This window comes from Botryllus schlosseri, chromosome 12, assembly GCF_051294905.1.
Source record: "Botryllus schlosseri isolate E-star chromosome 12, Bs_hap1, whole genome shotgun sequence".
Lineage (NCBI taxonomy): Eukaryota > Metazoa > Chordata > Ascidiacea > Stolidobranchia > Styelidae > Botryllus > Botryllus schlosseri.
In genome coordinates this window covers 6,707,361-6,722,274 of record NC_137247.1, presented here as the reverse complement: position 1 = coordinate 6,722,274, position 14,914 = coordinate 6,707,361, and the positions used below count along the sequence as shown (strand labels likewise).

Genomic DNA, 14,914 nt, shown 5'->3' with positions numbered 1-14,914 from the left:
CAGTTTAATGTGGATGTTGCATTAGAAGAGATATCCGTGTCGAAATTGCATACAATATATTGTAGGGATGGCAATGAGGATTTTAGGCTAAAATGGAAGATGTTATCACCACTGGCCAAACCCATTCAGATGGGGAGCAGGCAGACGAAGGAGAGGTAATTGATTCGATTATTATTCCTGGTGTTTTCTTGTAAATTTCTAGAATTTCAGAAAAGCCATTATTCTCTATGATTGCTTTGCAATGAAACTATTTAGCTTGCCGTTGGCATATTCCACTACTTTTGGGTCATGACGTGCAAATCTCAGGCCTATTCCATATTCCGGAAAGAGAAAGCAACCTAATTAATCAGAATTCGGAGTATTGTAAATATGTGCAAATGAGGACCACGGATTGGAAATCTATCGTTACCTTTTCAGTGTTCAGCTCACATGCCGTAGGCTACTCTTTACCCTGGTGCTCCATTCGTGTAGGCTAGTTGGTACACGTTTTCTATAGTAGTATATTCGATTTCAAAGTAGAATCTGTCTCTTCTGTGAAGCAATCGCCATGACTATATTTGTACCAGTTGTATCGTTATACGTCAATTTATAATCATCTCCTAGGCATAGAATATCTCCTATGATAGTCATGAAATATAGTTTCACAGCTTCACTACTATAATGACAATACCCACTGTCTTGTCTAGGCTGCTAGCGTCGTTGCTTCAGATTCTAACATGACATGTTCATCGACGGCGTCTGATGGAGTGTTTTGCAGAATATGCCACGACTCGGAAAACATCCTGGTAACACCGTGCAGGTACCGTTCGACCTTCGCGACGCTCAATTTCGCACTAACCAATACAATTTCAGATGCAAGGGATCTGTTGGCTATGTGCACGAGTCGTGCTTGGTGTCATGGCTAATACGCTCAGGTAACGTCAAATGCGAACTCTGCGAAACTGCCTATATCCTGAGAGTTAAGAAGGCAGCTAGTTGGATCAAGGCAGGTCGAGATATGTTGCAATACAAGCTTTAACGAACGATGCCACTATTATACTCAACCCTCAAAATTACAGGACGTCAATCTGACATATCAACCTCGCCTATCGACACATGCGTCACTCATTTTCATCGCTATAGTCGTTTTATGTTATCCCTTATTTATTTCCATCCAGTTTGCAGCTGTGCAATTGTGCATGTCTCTTATTTACATCGCCAAGGCACGGGCGGGTGTCTGATTTCAAAGACTACTCCAAGTCGTTTCAATATCTCTCTGCCATTTCATTGTATCGCAGTCTGATGTGTTTTTAAATGATGAAATTATTAATAAACTGATACTGATTTATCACAGAATTGCTTGGACGCGTAACAATATCAAATTAAAAATTCTCTACTGCTGGTAAAGACTCAATACAATTTTACTTGAGTGTTGGGAAGATCTGTCGGGATCCATAGATTCATCATTCTTTGAATTGCATAAAAGTATTTATCTAGCGATCATGGTAGTATGGTAAAAATAGTCGGGTGGACAGGTAAAACTTATGAAATCCCGACATATGGACTTTACCTTTTGGCTGATAGGCAAATGTTGCGCTCTTCATGTGATAACATCACCTTTTCAGAGAATATCGAAGCACGACAGAGCGATCGTGCTCGTGGTCATCGCATGCACAATATTTTTCTTGACCACAACAGTCTGGCTACTGTGGTCGTTCTTCAGTCCCCACAACGTGGTACAGCGAAATAGCGAGCTTTTCATGACCTGCTACATCCTTTACGGTATCATGGACCTCTTCTGTTTGGGTAAGTGCTCAAAAGTGTCTTCGCTCGTGACAAATCACCCTATATCGCCAATCTTGTGTAGGCCTAGCAGGCTATAGTATCCAGATATGTTTTTCCTTCTCTTCTGGGCTGTATCCTAGGCTTACCATACGTCCTCTTTTAAGAGGATTTGTCCTCTTTTTTGACTTTTTTGAAAGTGTCCTCGGAGGACGCCCTTTTGTCCTATTTTTTGAGATTTTGTCCTCTTTTTTGAAAATTTAGGTCCGATTAAGAGCAAATTGCGAGTGATACGCCGCAAATTAGCACAGAAGTGAAGCTCCGACTGGTATTTCGGAGTGAAAAACGGTGACTTTAGCTCTGAGCGAAAAGATGACCTTTTTTTTAGTCATCCACCTGGCAATGTGGAGAGAAAAACGGTATTTTGAGCTCTGAGCGGGAAATATGACCTCTTTTTTTAGTCAACCGTTCACAAAGTGGGAGAAATTCGCCGGTTTTTGAGAATTCTACTCCGGTTTTGCAACTTGCAAATTTCTGAAAAAGTGTCCTCTTTTTAGATTTCCAAAATATGGTAAGCCGTATCTCCTTGTTCTTCTTTAAGATCACATTAAAGAAATAGAGGGGTAAAGAGTAGAAATACACACAACACATTCTTTCCGCTAGGTGCGTACTTTCACGAAGCCGATTAGGAAGTTATATTTAGTTCAGATTTCTGCCAATTTTCGAGCGAAAGCATCGCAAGGATTCGGCAATATATCTCATATCACTGAATACACTTAATTTCCACATCGCCAATATTCGTTGTACCAGAAGGGAAACACAATCCCGCTAGTCCTTGCGATACTAGTTGAATTTTAATAGCAGTCGCATCCGAGTATGACTCCAAAAATTCGTCGCAATGCCAACTTTTAAATCTCTGACCTCCGCCTAACTGACTACACTCCACGCTGACTACACCTCCACGCATAAAACCCGTGAAACAAGATACAGGGTCATTTAGACCCGGGCACACCGGCGCCGGAACATGTTGAAATGCAGCGCTCCTCGATGCTCAGCTCATGCTTTTCTGGGGCAGCTCCTGAATTTTCAAAATGCACAACCAGTAGCAGGGCAGAACCAACCACCAAAACACAACGAACTAACTACTCACTTTTTGAAATCTACTAGAACTAGAAGTAGAAGTACTAAAAAGTAGTTGTTAATTGACAGTCAACTAACCATATTGTACAAATACTCCCGCATGCGTAAATCATAATAGCAGTCCGCTTAACTGCCCGCTCTACATCCAGGGGTTTTCATAAACGAGCTCCCACACTTGCGCTTGGTATGGAAGAGATGGAAGATGCTCAGATACGACCTCCAAGTGTTACCGTGGCCCGCCGGCCAACGATCAGACGCACCCGCACCAGAAAAGGAAATACGGCAGAGAACCGCCAAACAACCAGAAACAATCGAACTCAATCGCGTCACCATCGCCCTCAGATAGACCATCCGCCCTCGTCGACCATAACTGCATGTATTTCTTGACGTGGATGTAATAAAATTTGCAACGCACGGATCGATGCAATGTTCGAGAAGGCGATACAGTGATAGTCAACATCGCTCTAATCCGTCAGAACCATTCAAAATAACCGAAAATGTGAAGGCCACATGGGCCGTGCCTCTAATCATATTCACGCTCTCAAAACCGATATGGCTTAGGATGATGTCGGTCGGATAAAATTCAGGGCCTTTTTACTTATCAAATACAGCATCAGCGCGTCACTGTGTTGTGTACGGCCGTGGGTTTTTCTTTCTAAAACATTGTGTTCCTTGCGCTGGTCATGTACTTGTACATACTTCGATCGCTTGCACATGAAAATTTCGTGATATAACCACTGGAATGATCAAAACCGAAGAACACAAGGAATGCGAGAACAGGCGACATCCGGCTATTTTCGGAGCGGGGATAGATAACCAGTTGAAATCGAGTCAACAAAATCGAATAAAAAAAGACAACAGCTCGGTATTTCTAGTTAAATAAGAAAATACGGGGCAGAACTTGCGCGTAAGTAATAAAAGCAACAGGGAAACTCAGTAAACAAGTGCAATCGGGAATTGAAAAAAAAGAAAACGCTCCACTTCTACGAGGACGTGGCACTGACCTAGTAAGGCGAAGCGGCTACGTAAACGGTTGACATCAGGACGACGCATCGTTACTCGCCTGTGAACTCAGGTTGAGACACCCGCCTTGCAAGCGCGGGCGTCTAAAACCGAGGCTACTCCGCCACCGAGATTTCAGAAGTGGACTGCTCGCCGGAATGACAATAGTCAAACTTCCTACGCTTCAAACACGGATCGGCGCGCGCTCTGCGAATTGGCTCAGCCTCGATCGCGTTTTTGACTACAGGGTCTACGCTGGTGCCGGGGCTGCTTTTCACCGTCCCGTTTTTCACTTTCTTAGCGTTTGTATCCGAGTCTACTGCCGTCGATTGTGACTGCGACTCTGTTTCTTTTGGCGAAGAACGAGGCATAGCGGGCGAGGTAGGTTGGCTTGAAGACGACAAGGTCAGATTAGTAATTCTCGTCGAAGGCGAACAGTCCGCCTTGGCGACGTTGGAAGCGCCCGGCTTGGGATTTGATTTCGATTGCGTCGAAAACGACCTGCCGGTATTCGACATAAGGACAGCGGCGCTTTCAAAGTCTACGCTAGACCCCTCGTCCGACACAAGACTCAAGTCGCTGAGCGTTTGACAGCTTGTTGGCGTCGACAAGGAGGATTCCTCGTTTGCGTCCAATATATTCCCGTTGATATCAACATCCGACCCGCGATCGGAAGACTCGCTGGCTTTAACGTCGGGCTTGTCTGTGGAATCACATTCCTTTGACACCGCAGGCTTCGCAGCTTCCTCTTCCGCGGTGGTAGCGGATGTTCCGTTTGTTTCAGGCATGTCTGGAGCAAAGGGATTTGCACATCATTATTCACAAAATCAATTGTTCGCATCATAGCCGTGGTGCGTAACGGCACACAAAGCATTCGAAATGCGGTAGCCTGCTGTTGAGTAATATATTAATTGCCGCTGCGCTATACTGCAGCAGTAATTGACACACATTGCATAAAACGCATAGGCTATTAGTTATACATTCAGGTTAGTTATAGGCCTACATATTGTACAGTATCTTCGATAACAAACCATTCAACAAACAGCACTTTCTCATGTCCCAACCAATGCAACTAACAACGAAGGGTTCGAAGAATTTTTTTCTTCGTTTACTTCAGTGAGCAATTTCATATTTTCTAAACATTTCTCTACCAATCTGTTCTACAAGATGCACGCGATTGTACCCAATTTTTACCTCTTTTTATTGTTTCTGAGCATTTCGGCCAAATAAAACGGTTCTCTGGGTCATCCGCCGACCGAATTTGACGGAGTCGACCGTAGTTTGAAATAGTTTGAGTCGTGTCGAGTCAAGAGAACTGACTTTCTATCACCAATACTATAACCAACAGCTACTCTACTTCCCAACCAACGCACCACGTTATCAACACCATCAGACCGACCGAGCACGATGTTCAGTGTTGAAGTAAAAACCTAACAGCGGAAACTATGCTAAGGCCTTCATCTAATTTAAATTATAGACGCCTAACATACCTTCTTCGGAGTTTCCGTTCAGAAACACATCCTCATGGCCGTTTTCTTCTGAACACGATATTGGCGTTTCGGGCGACGAGAGACCCGTGATCCACGGGTGGTGCATAGCTTGCAAAGCAGTGCAGCGGTCACTGGAAATTAAAAAAAAGGCGTCAATGCAAATATATGCAGAAAGAAAGATCGAGCTAAATATACTGCGAATGCAGCACGAGCAGAAACGGATTACCATCAAACTGGACTAGAGCCATTTATTTTTCACAAAAATTGCGCTAAACATTTGCATTTTTCGACCAGTTCTTTGAAATCATTAGGGTATGAGATACTCGAATCTATCTGTATCCATGGCACTGTAGCAAAACTCAACTCAGTAGCCTGAAAAAAATGGACCCAGTGAAAATATAATTTTCGGCGGTCTAGCCTGAATGTACGTCAAATCAGAAAGGACCCAAAATTTGAACGACAGTGAAATAATCAAGCGATTTACATATTTACATATAGTGCCAAATATTTTCAGTAAAAAGTAAGATGCATGAAAAATCGAAAAAACTTACGAAGTTCAATGAAAAATCGAAAAAGCTGTAAAAAGTTGCATGAAAAACAAATAAAGAAAAGTTGCAACATGAGATTCCTTCCAACAGCTTAAAACACCATACTACATAACTTCTGAGCATTTAAGAAGCTGCCAAAAGCTGTAAAAAATAGTTGCAAAAACTTGCTCTAGTAATTACTAATCCAACTGGTCCAACTTGAATTAGATAATGACTCGTCCCCGACATCAGTCAAAAGATATGGTCAGGCTGCAATCAGGCGGCAGCGAGCACACCAGGGGTCTCAGACACGCTACCAGAGTCAAAATTTTGGATTTACAAGTATTTAACAATATTGAAGTGCCACATATCTTTTTTCAGAGTTCAAAACTTGAAATTAACTCTAAGATTGCTTCAAAGTCGAACTACTCATCAATCATCACTTATGCTTACTCTCTACCAAGTAAAATATCAATTTTATTCAAATATTTATAAATGTGCTTTTTTCCGTGCCCAGCATGAATTGCTGCAATAGTAAATCACATTTTCGCGATGTGTGTGGACAATCAGACAATTTCACCCCTTAAAATAGGCCAAGGCCTACTTGGAAATACATTGAATACCCCTATCAATGCTGCGACGTCATCAGAAACTAGGAAATTTGCCCGCGAGTTTGAGACCCCTGAAGTATACAATCCAGCCTCTCTTCAAAGTCGATACAAACAGACCACTCACATGGGCTCCCTCTGCAGCATCATTGCGATGAAGTCTCGCGACGCGGACGACATATCACCGAACAAATCTTCCGGAAAATCAATGACAGCTGTCGTAACGTTCATCAACGTGTCTTGCTTCGTCTCTCCCAGAAACGGCGACACTCCCGTCAGCAGTACGTAAGCGACAACTCCCAATGACCTGTGAATTGAAAAAACGAATAAATTTGTGTCGAACAGAAAAATCCAAGACCGCCCTTATAACTCACCAGACGTCAGTGGCAGTGCTCAGCGGTTCGTAATTTAAAACTTCTGGTGCTGTAATTTAAGGAACAAACTGATAAGTACTACGTCGGGCTTGGCACAACAATTCAAGTAGCCTAATCTAATCCGAATGTAGTTATTAATACATCGATTTGAGCAGCATGAATCTGCATATTTGAGTACCCAAATTATATGCCCCTGTTATTTAACAACGTCAATTATAGTCTGGTTATTTTGTCCATCATGGAAGCTATGAATCATTGACCAGATCAGAACATCCAAGAAATGCAGCACAAGCACAAGGTTACACACATTATTAGAATCGGCATTTCTGTCATGTAGTGATCTACCCACAGATTTGACACAGTGCAATGAACAGGTAAGGTCAAAGAAATACCAAAATATCTTCAACTCAAATATTCGAACCTTAATACTTATTGTGAGAATCAAAGCGCCTCAGGTAGGCTACTTGATTTTTCTCACCGCTAGTGATACGTAATGCCATATTTGCGTAGTCTTATATTGCATTGCTGTAATTTTGTCATGTCCGAACAAACGGTACATCCAAGGTAAGAAAGTGTACTATTTGAGGTGCTAAAACAATCCAAAGGGTGTAACTCAATCCAGCAAGCCAATCTCGGTAATAGCTGCACTCCCAGTCACCCATTGCTTCAACAAAGGCAGTACAGTGAGTCAAATTCGTTAACCTCTCCATGCACCAGACGATCATGCAGTGAGACAGAAAGGACATATTTCAATTTCAACGGGACTATCACCACACAGAATCCTTTCCATTTACAGAAGATACCGGTCACTCACCAACGTAATCCGGCGTTCCCAGTATCTCCCTGATTTCAAGGCCGTCGGCAATGTATTTCGATAAGCCAAAGTCGACTAGCTTGATAGTGGATTCTGGATCAGCACCATCCTTACTCAGCAGGATATTTTGAGGCTGGTAGACAAACGAACAAGTCACAACGAGCTGAGAAAAATCCTATCCGAAAGCAATACAGAGCCCTATTCGAACAACAGGTCTTTGATTCGAGCGAAGGTAATAGGAAATGTGACAATCTGTTCGATTGGCTATTTTTAACAAGTTTCATCAATCATCCTTTATTATTGGTAGCATCGGCACTGAAAATAGCTGCGACATCATATGGCATCATGTCCAGACAGTGCACTAATAAGGTATAGATCACAGATTTTCTGAATATTTTTGGAAAGAATTTCAAATTACCATTACAACGAAGTCTGTAAAAGTCAGAGATTGTACAGGGGGTGAATCACTACAACAGTGTGTCATGGCTCTCAAGACATTGAGAATTGATCTAACAGCCCGAGACATGTAAGTTCGAATGAACAAACAGATGACGCTCAAGGTTATTGAAATCAGGCTCTTTGACAAACATGATGGATGTTAAAATGAAATAGGGCATGGCCAGGATGGAGATAATTCAACATACCAGATCACTACTAGAAATCGCTACATAGCATCCAACGCTGGCAAAGAACACATACACTCTGTGATATTGAAGGAAATCCTTTTAAATGCAAATGCAAAGCAGGAGAGCTTTCGAAAGAAAGTCGCCAGAGGTCAAAAATCTATGAATAGTTAATTACGGGACATTGGTAATGGCAGAACAGAAATGAGTCTGTTCCTGTCTGATAAACTAGTAGGACTTCAAACCTATGTAACCGACAGAGAGCTGTAGACCTACATCGATATTCAACATAACATGCGACACCTATGGAAACAGTAAACAGCTTGTTCGCTTGCTCAAATCGCTAAGGAAGTACTTAGTGTGTATGAGATCAGGCTAATGATCAATGCAATATTGCCAGATATTCTACGACTTAGAACGTGTTCTCACTTGATGCGTCAAAGCTGACACTGAAGTAGTCACAACTAGGAAGTGGATTTAGGCATCACAGCTTGCTATTATGCATCACGCAGCTTACAGACAGCGAATTGCAGCTGGTCTATGATCTCACAGGCTGATATCAATTTCGAGGCATTCGCTAACATGAGTACCATTACCAAGTAAATAGAATCCAAATTATGACAGAGTATTAAGCAAAATATAAAACAGTGACTAGATCGGAAGTAACGTGGGACATAGTCCATACTCAATTCATTCATGCAGCCACCAACAATGGTAATATTATGAAAACAAACGTGCAGTAAAATTATGAGACGCAGAATGACGGCACACGCTTCTGAATTATTCACAAAACACATTTATTCGCGAAAAGCAAACAGCCGTACCTTCAAGTCGAGATGTACAATGTCGTTGGAGTGCAGGAAGTGGACGGCGTCTAATATCTGCTTCATTAGCCTCCTTGACGAGTGTTCCGAGAAAGTGTCTTTAACGCCGACGCAATGATCGAATATCTCGCCGCCAGCGGCACTGCGACAGAAAACAGACGCGTGTTAAGTAGGCTTTTTCAGAGAAACTTACGAACAAAACTTCAATTTTCAAACAACACACAATACGCTACATTACAAAACAACAGATTGCATTGGAATTTCTTTAACGGTCTCATCCATTTCCGTAGTACCAAGTCTGCTTCACCAAATAATGCAATTACAGAACGCACGACACACCACAAAGGCGGCAGAGAACGTGGCAAAAGGAACACCCACCAAACATTCCCATTTTTTTCTAGTAGTCGGTTTATTAAACATTTTTATCAGTTAAATATACCACAAAAATGCGATACAATGAAAAGATCAATAGGTGTCGAAACGGAATCAGACACTCACCTTGGCCCAGGGTTGTAATGACTTGAGTCATGACTCGACTCGAGTCATTATTTTGAAAAGGAAAAATCACTCGACTCGACTAATGCGATACAATGAAAAGATCAATAGGTGTCGAAACGACTTGGAGTATTCTTTGGAATCAGACACCCACCTTGGCCCAGGGTTGTAATCACTTGAGTCATGACTCGACTCGAGTCATTTTCTGGAAAAGGAAAAATCACTCGACTCGACTCGAGTCAATATGTGCGTTGACTCGACTTGTACTCGAGTCATGCGCAATGACTTGAGTACAAGTCGAGACCAAGTCATATGACTCGACATTAGGTCTACCAAGACGGGCATTTCATTGTAATTTCGAAGAATAGCGAAGTTACTACACTATTATGTTTTCGTCTATCAGCACTGGTACTTGAAAATGCTACCAAAAAACTGTTAGAAGAAAAATTAGTGGATTACGAACGCGAAGCATTCGATATCACCGAGCAGAGTTGTAAAAAGTGGGTTTCAATGACATTAACTGGGAACCGAAAGGTCAACACAATGACTTGGACTCGGACTCGAGTCAAAACACTATGACTCGGACTTGACACTCTACACCGTGACTTGGACTTGACTCAGTGGTGAATTGAAAATGACTCGACTTGACTCGAGTCAAAACTATAAAAGTGAGATTGACTTGTGACTCGGAGCATTGTCACTTGGTTATAACCCTGCCTTGGCCTAGGCGATGTAACGAGGAGGCATGCACACTGAATGAAAAGTAAAAGGAGACAGTTTAATAAAAAGCAAGTGACAAAAAAATGGGGTGGCATGTCACAAACACGGGCAGGTATCACAATTTTCTCCAATGTTATGTAACTTATGTTATCTGATGTGATGATCATTGGGTACGATCGGTCAACTAGTAAAACATGTTTCCAAGTTCCTGTGCTATGTACCCCTCAATCACTATAATGCAGCATTCAGGAATAAGGTAGATTATCGAGTGACAAATGGACTGACTACAAAAAAGCTACAGAATACAGATCTATAATAAAAATGAAAGACATTTTCTTACTATTCTAATATCAAAACGAATTCGGTCGGCGTTTCGTAAACTTTATGAAGCTTGATCAGGTGCGGGTGATCGATCCCCATTTCCAAAACTGCTATTTCGTGCAAAATGTCGGGCGTGCAGTCGCGGTTATGACGCCTCTTTCTGATGCATTTCGCTGCGTATTGCTGTCCGGACGATTTGGATTCGCACTTTTTAACCACGGCAAACTTTCCTCTGAAATAAACCCATCGTCACTTTAATGCTTGACAGACTTACCACACTCTACAGAAGCAGGTTAGTTAAAAGTACATACGCTGCACATCAATTCTATCCTTGATATGCACAATTTAATTACTCAGGGTTTATACTACTACTGTAACTTGTAGTATTCAGCTTAAAGATAGAGTTAACAATCTACCTACATATGTTGGTCATTAAATATGTCAGCCAAGAAACGCATACCGGTACACACTTATACATAATATTGTTCATTTGTTCCTTTGATATGTTACACAACACCAGCAATGTAATGTTGGTACACTGATATCCAGTTGATTGCCTTTTTCGCATGAATTTCCCAGCATTCGTAAAGAACGTCAATGAATGGAGAAGTGTACTGTTACTAATGGAATTGTGAAGTAAGTACAAGGGCTTGAGTCATACCATTTATATCTACGGTTCGCTGAGCAAATAACTCATTCAAGCCCATTCAAAACTTGGCAACTGCATCAGATGGTTTCACAATTACTCATCATGTAATATCTCGAGCATATCGCCAGAATGTAGATATTAAAAAATAGGAATTGTTCTACCTGTGTTTCAATTAAGTTCAACATATCAAGTTCAACACAGGTCAAGGTAGGAGTGTGGAATGTATGAATTTGAAAAAAGCACAATTTGTAGCAATCCATCACTTAAACACTGCTTTCTCTACGTCGTTTCAGTCGCTACACATTCCTGGTAAACTAAACAGAACAGCAACATTGGCGGCGTGTGATCGATAGCATGCCCTAGAAATGCGCATATATTACATGGAAAATGCACAGACGCTGTCAGTAAGCCAAGATACGCCCTGAAATCAAGGCCGCGCCGCGCGTTCGGAACAGCGAACGGACGTACCTTCCGATTGTGCCGTGCACCTTGAAATCGTTCGTCCACGGGCTATTCATTGTTTCCGTTTTGATAGCGGACGACGTCGATCCCAGCCGGCATGGTGACGTAATAATATTATTCGCCGATCGTCGCCTTTCCATGGCGATCGGAACTCAAAACCCTGCGTCGGCAAAGACGAAAACGGCCGGCGATCAGGCCCGTGAGCTGAGTCGAATCACTTAAGGCTGAAGCGGAAATGACGCCCGAGTTTCCCAGCAATGTAAAGCTGTCCGGCTCACTTTCAGTCCGTCTATAGAAACGCAACGTTTGCAATCCTAGATATACGTCATCACCACCAACGATGGAGCTTTAAAACGCGACTATTCAGTTATTGGTAAGTCTGCGAAATTAAATTCGTGTTACAATTATTCGAGGTGTCTACAGCGAAACTACTCCGGTATAACCGGGCAATCTAATTTATCGGACAGGTCAGGCCAATGAGCTCACATAAATCGGCAACCAGCCAAATCATTCAGCACACTCGCGCATACACACCAGCTATAGTTCATTCAACGCCAAAAGACTACTGTTCCCAAAGCTTCCGCGAAAATCTGCTTATTCTCTGACTGAGCGAGCGTCGTTCTTAACCGCTCTGCAGTTTGACATTAATACGATCGCGTATAATCCTAATTATTGAAAAACGATATCCAACAAATTACGTATCCGCGAACAATACCCGGTTGCAGTTACCAGCTGGGAAAGGGAGCCACATCGATCCCGCCGCCGGCTTTACCCGATTATTTCCAACTGAGTTGCGGTTACATACAGCTGTCAAATCCTACTATGAGAATCAGTAAAGCCTCGGAGGAGGCGTGGGCGATTGAAACCCGCTATTCCGGGAAACACAATACAAAACAATAAGCGCGAACACATTTACTACCAGGACACACTAGAACGCTTCCCCTGACGTATCTTTTTAAATATAGCATCACCGACGCTGCCGTGCTCAATTAACGCCGAATACGAGCCGAGCGTAAGCAGATTTTTAGATCAACTTCCCTTGGTAAGACGCACGGTCAGTCTCCGAGCCTAACACTACGGCAGGACACTGATATCATATGCTAAATTCCCATATTCTTCGATGACATATAATACAATTCCTTTGTTTTCCACAACATAACAAAATATCACAGAGACAGCCTTACGGGGCGTACGTGTTCCGGTGTCCCCGTAGGCTGTTAATCCGGAAACAGGAATCTCGACATGTCAATCACGTACGTCCTATCCCTCAATACAAACAACTGTGATCGAAAACCAATGAAAAAGAATCAGTAAAAACGGCACGCCGCACGCTTCAAACAAAAATAAACACAACGCCGAGATTACGTAATCTCGGTTTGGGTCAACGGAGAATTAAATAAGCTGCGTTTCCGCAAGTATCAAACAAACTCTGCGCAAGGACGGTTAGAAATCTGCGACTATGTTAGCTCGCTAACTGCTTCAAGAAGGCTCAAGTGCGTATAATTCCGGATGCGCAACTTTCTCCAAGAGCTATAAGATTGAGCATCGCTGGTAAATACCCGACATGTTGTAATAGATTGACAATTTTGATTCCGCGAACCAAAAATCCAAAACGAGCCGTGACCACGGAGAGTAATTTCATTTCTCCCAACGTAAATTCCGTGATGAAAAACAGCTATCATAATCTGATTAACGATGTAAATCTGCCGTATTCGAAACTCAACACTTGACGAAAGCGCACGTCTAAAGCCGTGATACCGATGTAATCCATCTAAGATTCGAAGGTGTAATCTTACACCCGCGCACAACAAAAGCTCTACAGGGGTGTCTTTATTTTGTGCTAGGAAACTTATGAAACTTATGAAAACTTATGAAACTTATGAAAACTTATGAAACTTATGAAAACTTATGAAAACTTATGAAACTTATGAAACTTATGAAAACTTATGAAACTTATGAAACTTATGAGACTTATGGCAACTTATGAGACTTATGAAAACTTATGAAACTTATGAAACTTATGAAAACTTATGAAACTTATGAAAACTTATGAAACTTATGAAAACTAATGAGACTTATGAAAACTTATGAAACTTATGAAACTTATGAAACTTATGAAACTTATGAAAACTTATGAAACTTATGAAAACTTATGAAACTTATGAAACTTATGAAAACTTATGAAAAGTTATGAAAAGTTCTGAATATTATGGAAACTTATGAAACTTATAAAACATGAGGTAAATTAATTCAGATTCGAATTTTATTGTGAGACCATTGTCTCGATATTCGATTCCAAATAGGGATTTTTAAATCGTGATTGCAATAATGGCAATCCAGATTTACATAGACCAGTGATTGTCAACATTTTCAAACTCGCGGCACCCTCTGTAAATATAAAATAGTCAGCGGCACCCTAGCACAGTGGTTACCTACCTTGTTTTGGCTAACAGCACACTGCAAACTAGCGGAAGATTTGACAGCACCGATAGACACACGCAGGTGATCTCTGACGAAGCTATTTTACCTATTGGGTGACCATGAGTTGGCTTTGCCTTCTTGTACTATACGTATAATCATGCGGTAACTAAGTGCCAGCACGCCTAACCAGAGAATGGGGACTGTTCTGATTGCAATATGAATTTATAAACTTGAACATCGACGACACTTCATTTCTTGATGGTAGGCTAATTAGGAAGGCAATGAGGTTTTGAAAACTGCATTGTCTCACAGGCGCCAGTATGTCTGCGATCAATCAACGCATCGTACAAAACTGTGACTGTGACTGGATTGCCATGAGACAACGAGATGGATGGCAATGGGCAATCGCGCATCAGCGATGATTGGTCGATGTGCGGTGATTCTATCTACATATAATTTTTAAAATCATAATCATTGGGAACGAAATTGGTAACAACATATTCATACGTCACATATGAGTGTATCACGATTTCACGAGTATTTTCAATAATGTCGCGAACAGAAAAGGTTTTCTTAAAGCATAGTTTATCCAAATACTTGAGTGGCATTGACGTCGACTATTATTTCCAAGATACCAATTCAGCGTCAATCAACAAACGCGACTGTGTCGCAATCTTCATATG

General features: G+C 41.7%; 2 protein-coding genes and 1 long non-coding RNA gene across 3 annotated transcripts; 2 read left to right on the top strand and 1 right to left on the bottom strand.

The window, feature by feature from the left end:
* The first annotated feature begins 2 nt into the window (after positions 1-2).
* On the top strand, positions 3-3,313 carry LOC145451809 (E3 ubiquitin-protein ligase MARCHF11-like). Its single transcript, XM_080330048.1, has 5 exons — positions 3-155; positions 687-799; positions 853-985; positions 1,605-1,785; positions 3,051-3,313. Exons 1-5 carry the CDS (start codon positions 93-95, stop codon positions 3,245-3,247), a joined length of 687 nt encoding a protein of 228 aa, XP_080186174.1. The 5' UTR covers positions 3-92; the 3' UTR covers positions 3,248-3,313.
* On the bottom strand, positions 3,281-13,631 carry LOC145451801 (serine/threonine-protein kinase 17B-like). Its single transcript, XM_080330040.1, has 8 exons — positions 11,817-13,631; positions 10,719-10,931; positions 9,164-9,305; positions 7,717-7,849; positions 6,903-6,951; positions 6,656-6,835; positions 5,394-5,524; positions 3,281-4,693 (listed from the first exon to the last, which is right to left on the bottom strand). The coding sequence occupies exons 1-8, from the start codon at positions 11,948-11,950 to the stop codon at positions 4,020-4,022; spliced, it is 1,656 nt and encodes a 551-aa protein (XP_080186166.1). The 5' UTR covers positions 11,951-13,631; the 3' UTR covers positions 3,281-4,019.
* Positions 9,299-9,891, top strand: LOC145451832 (uncharacterized). The gene is made up of 2 exons (XR_013919076.1): positions 9,299-9,635; positions 9,770-9,891. It is a non-coding gene; the product is annotated as an uncharacterized LOC145451832 (long non-coding RNA).
* Positions 13,632-14,914: the final 1,283 nt, after the last annotated feature.